Source organism: Petromyzon marinus, chromosome 38, assembly GCF_048934315.1.
Source record: "Petromyzon marinus isolate PM22_M1 ecotype Great Lakes invasive population chromosome 38, UKy_Petmar_22M1.pri1.0, whole genome shotgun sequence".
NCBI lineage: Eukaryota > Metazoa > Chordata > Hyperoartia > Petromyzontiformes > Petromyzontidae > Petromyzon > Petromyzon marinus.
This window is the reverse complement of record NC_133704.1, coordinates 13,685,766-13,690,856: the sequence shown is the minus strand read 5'-3', so window position 1 is coordinate 13,690,856 and position 5,091 is coordinate 13,685,766. Positions and strand designations below refer to the sequence as shown.

Genomic DNA, 5,091 nt, shown 5'->3' with positions numbered 1-5,091 from the left:
GCGTGAGGGTCACGATAATCGTGCCGCGTGAGGGCCACGATAATCGTGCTGGGTGAGGGTCACGATAATCGTGCCGCGTGAGGGTCACGATAATCGTGCCGCGTGAGGGCCACGATAATCGTGCCGCGTGAGGGTCACGATAATCGTGCCGCGTGAGGGTCACGATAATCGTGCGGCGTGAGGGTCACGATAATCGTGCCGCTAGAGGGCCACGATAATCGTGCCGCGTGAGGGTCACGATAATCGTGCCGCGTGAGGGTCACGATAATCGTGCGGCGTGAGGGTCACGATAATCGTGCGGCGTGAGGGTCACGATAATCGTGCCGCGTGAGGGCCACGATAATCGTGCCGCGTGAGGGCCACGATAATCGTGCCGCGTGAGGGCCACGATAATCGTGCCGCGTGAGGGTCACGATAATCGTGCCGCGTGAGGGTCACGATAATCGTGCCGCGTGAGGGTCACGATAATCGTGCCGCGTGAGGGCCACGATAATCGTGCCACGTGAGGGTCACGATAATCGTGCCGCGTGAGGGTCACGATAATCGTGCCACGTGAGGGTCACGATAATCGTGCCGCGTGAGGGTCACGATAATCGTGCCGCGTGAGGATCACGATAATCGTGCAAGGTGAGCATCACGATAATCGTAGGATGTGATCGTCACGATAATCGCACGTCGTAATGGTCACGATAATCGTGCCGGGTGAGCATCACGATAATCGTAGGATGTGATCGTCACGATAATCGCACGTCGTAAGGGTCATGATAATCGCACGTCGTGAGGGTCACGATAATCGTGTAAGGTGAGCATCACAATAATCGTGTAAGGTGAGCATCACGATAATCGTGCCGCGTGAGCGTCACGATTATCGTACGGTCGGTCGTCAGATTTGCCAAAATAAATCGTTACATGGCTCCGCTTTTAATTCATCATTCTCACAAAATATGCTCAAAATCACAAACTCAACAATCTGAAACACCCTGAACATGCACGCGCAGCTTAGCCGACGAAGCTCACAGCGCTGTTCGTTGTTGATCAATCTAAACTATTTGTTATTTTACCACTGAGCCGTGTAGCGCTTTGTCAGAAGCGACCTGGCCATCACAAACGGCCGCTGTTGCTGCACGAAGTGGCCTGCCGCCTGCAGATTGACTACAGCAGCCACATCCTCTAAACGCGTGATGTTGTTCTGATAAATAATAACAATTATTATTATTATGAATAGCAACAAGAACAGTGATCCGTCGTGAGGGTCTCGTCGGGTGTTGGAGGTTATTTGACAGTAATCTTTGGTGGCTAATTAACCGCAAAAAAAACAACAACAACTATGGATCAGATAACAAAACAAATATTCCCGTCACTTCCACCGGCATTGATGCGAGCGAGACGCTGCCTCTTGCTGCTGATGCGACGCTGCTTGTTTGGCGATGTTCACTACCTCGCCTGGTACGCAGGAGGTCGTGGGTTCCATCCCGACCCTGACGCCTGCTGCTGCTGCTGTAGATTTGTAGTTTGAGTCTTTCTCTCTCTTCCCGTGGTCACTGCGTGGATTTTTCTCCGGGTCCTCCGGTTTTCCCCTCCACAGTTAGAATCAACATCGCCACGCGTTTAGAGTGTGTGGCTGCTATACATGTCCACGTGGTGATGAGCTGCCACTTCATAGAGCAGCTATCAATTGTGGTGGGCAGGTCGCTTCTGACAAATAAGCTATACAGCCGGGTGGGGCTTCACCTGGTAAAATAAAAATGTAAAAACCAGTCCGGGTTTTTTGCTTCTATTGAGGCAATGCTGCTGAATGTATCTTACTCCCAAGAAGGACGTGCGGCTGATAGGATGTGTTACACAATTAATATTATTTTTTTATTTCTGATGTGGAGAGACGGATGCAGGGTGAAGGAGACATTGTCTGATTATCAATTTTGTTATTTATATTCCGCACGACGCTGATGATTGTTTGAGTTATGGATCATGTAACTACATTACCCAGGAGACACGCGTGTATTCACGTGTGGCTGTGTTTAGTAGGCAGCGGTAGTGTAGTGGTTAGCGCTTCGAACCCGGCGACTCGAGTTCGATTCCCACTCACGGCCGCCAACACCGGTGACGATTATCAGAACCGGTCCTGGGCCTCCTCTACATCGACTCAGCCTCAAACAGCACTGGAGAGGCAAAAGCGGCCGTGCGTGGTGCTGGCCACCCACCCACTCGCGTGCCGGCCTTCATAGGTGCTGCTGCTACTCGCTAACAGCACTTGCCCCAAACAGCCTGTTGCAGGCTATAGGGGGATTTAAGGGCGATATTTGACTTCTGCGTGGGTGGTTGAGTGTGTGAGTGGGTGGTTGGGTGAGTGGGTGAGTGGGTGGGTGAGTGGATGGGTGGTTGAGTGTGTGAGTGGGTGGTTGGGTGAGTGGGTGAGTGGGTGAGTGGGTGGGTGAGTGGATGGGTGGTTGATTGTGTGAGTGAGTGGGTGAGTGAGATGTTGTGGTTGAACACAGTATGGTGGTGATTGTTGAGCACAGTGTGGTGGTGGTGGTGGTGGTGATTGTTGAGCACAGTGTGGTGGTGGTGGTGGTGAGAGATGAGACGACACAGCCCGTGCCAGATAGAGACCGAGTCTTCAACACGAGGTGAAGGAATCCACAAGTGACGTTCACGGGAAGCAGTGCCCACGGCAGTTGTAGCCGGAGAAGAGCAATACGTATGCGACTGACCGCCGGTGGGTGAGCGAGTGATCAGCGAGTGCTGGATCATGAATCAACCGGGCGCAGCAGGTTGATTCATCCCCGTACCTTCGATGAGCACGTTTGGTTACGTACGGTGCGAAAGAAGTTCAACATACACACAGGTAGAGGAGACTGAGCGCTCCACTCCAAAAGAGACAGCAGCAGGAGTCCAACTGAGGCCGAATCTGTGCTGTGCACAGGAGCAGTGATAATTATTGATGGGAGTTGTAGTCAGAAGCTACAGGAAATCGCTACAGCTGGCCAAGTGAAGTGTCTGCACGCTCGCTGATCCTGCGAGGAGTTGCCGTGCCTCAAAGGCTAGAGGAAGTAGCCAACCCCTGTGAGTGCCCGGCTGATGCGCCACATGCAGACGAGATGCTAGGAGAGATCCGACGATTGAGACAAGGTATATCGCATTGTGTGCAAGGATAACATCCCAAGCGAACTGTCGAGGCAGAGTGGCCATGATGTGCAGGCTGATTTTCCATGACATCGTCATAATTGATATATTTGGACCACAGACTGGGTTCCGTGGGATTAGATGCGGTGGCGTAGTAACTACATTATCAGTGACGTAGTAACGACATTATCAGTGACGTAGTAACGACATTATCAGTGACGTAGTAACGACATTATCAGTGACGTAGTAACGACATTATCAGTGACGTAGATGCTCATGACGCCACGTCATCACACTCCTCTACACATGTACAGATTTGCTAAAGCAGGGGATAAAGGAGAGCCCATTGCTGCTCCTTCCTTTTGTTTAAAGAAATCACCTCTCCATAAGAAATACGTGTTATTTAGACAATGGTCAACTAGTTTTGGAATATCTTCTGGTAAACAGGTCTTCCTTACCAGTGTATCAAGTAATTTAAGTGACTTGTTAACTGGAACCTTAGTGAACAGAGAAATTACATCAAAACTCACGAGAATATCATAAGACCGGAAGCAGGTGGATGGCTTCACTATTCTGGCAAATCTCCCGAAGATGCTGGATGTAATCACCAGCGAAACGTCGTACTCGAATTCTAAATGTTGTGGATTCACTCTTAAAACACACCGGTGGGCTGAAGAAGTAACTAATTGGCGTTTTGTTAATGTGACACATTTTTACTGATTGAAATTGTGTTAGGTGGTGGAGGGTTGCGACACATTTATACTTGCGCGATCTAACCCAAAAGCCTTTATTATGAATAATACTTGTCGCGAAAGCCTACGTGTTAAACTGGTGTAGTAATTACATTATATTTTATCAGTGACGTAGTGACTACATTATCAGTGGTGTAGTAATTATATTATCAGTGACGTAGCAACTATATAATCAGTGACGTAGTAACTACATTATCAGTGACGTAGCAACTACATAATCAGTGACGTAGTAACTACATTATCAGTGGCGTAGTAACTACATTATCAGTGGTGTAGTAACTACATTATCAGTGGCGTAGTAACTACATTATCAGTGGCGTAGTAACTACATTATCAGTGGCGTAGTAACTACATTATCAGTGGCGTAGTAACTACATTATCAGTGGCGTAGTAACTACATAATCAGTGGTGTAGTAACTACATTATCAGTGACGTAGTAACTACATTATCAGTGGCGTAGTAACTACATAATCAGTGGCGTAGTAACTACATAATCAGTGGCGTAGTAATTACATTATCAGTGGCGTAGTAACTACATTATCAGTGGCGTAGTAACTACATAATCAGTGGCGTAGTAACTACATTATCAGTGACGTAGTAACTACATTATCAGTGGCGTAGTAACTACATAATCAGTGGCGTAGTAACTACATTATCAGTGGCGTAGTAACTACATTATCAGTGGCGTAGTAACTACATAATCAGTGGCGTAGTAACTACATTATCAGTGACGTAGTAAATAAATTATCAGTGACGTAGTAACTACATTATCAGTGGTGTAGTAACTACATAATCAGTGACGTAGTAACTACATAATCAAATCAGAGGGTGCTGCAATCGGTCAAGTGGGGGGCCCCACTTTGATTTGTCTCTTCACGGTCCCACCTCGAGGCTGTTCTGTATCACGGCCTCCTCTTGCATAATCACATTGTCGTTACTTTCACGGTCTCAAACATTTTAAATAAGTGTTGTTGTCCTTGGACACTGTTGCTGAAAACAAATCTCATGGTGGTTGGTAAGGGGGCACCAACTCGTAGCTTTGGCCACCAGGAGTGGGGGCGGGGGGGCAAAGGCACCCCGGCCTGCCCCCCACGCACGTTGCGCTACCGTGTGTTCCCCTGTCATACGAAGGGGCACTGCGCTGATTGTAACAACTACCATGCTCAGGAAGGTCCTGGCAAGGATTAATCAACATCCCCTTACCAAGCAGGACGCC

The 5,091-nt window shown here is 48.5% G+C and overlaps 1 protein-coding gene across 1 annotated transcript in view; it reads right to left on the bottom strand.

Moving 5' to 3' along the window:
- Positions 1 to 4,796, bottom strand: part of LOC116957758 (uncharacterized) — an 8,382-nt gene extending 3,586 nt beyond the window's left edge. Inside the window, exons 1-2 of the mRNA XM_076072474.1 lie at positions 4,761 to 4,796; positions 2,476 to 2,615 (exon numbers count right to left, since the gene is read on the bottom strand). Coding sequence (XP_075928589.1) covers positions 2,476 to 2,615; positions 4,761 to 4,796 — 176 coding nt within the window. The remainder of the gene's footprint in view (positions 1 to 2,475; positions 2,616 to 4,760) is intronic.
- Between the last annotated feature and the right edge of the window lie 295 nt (positions 4,797 to 5,091).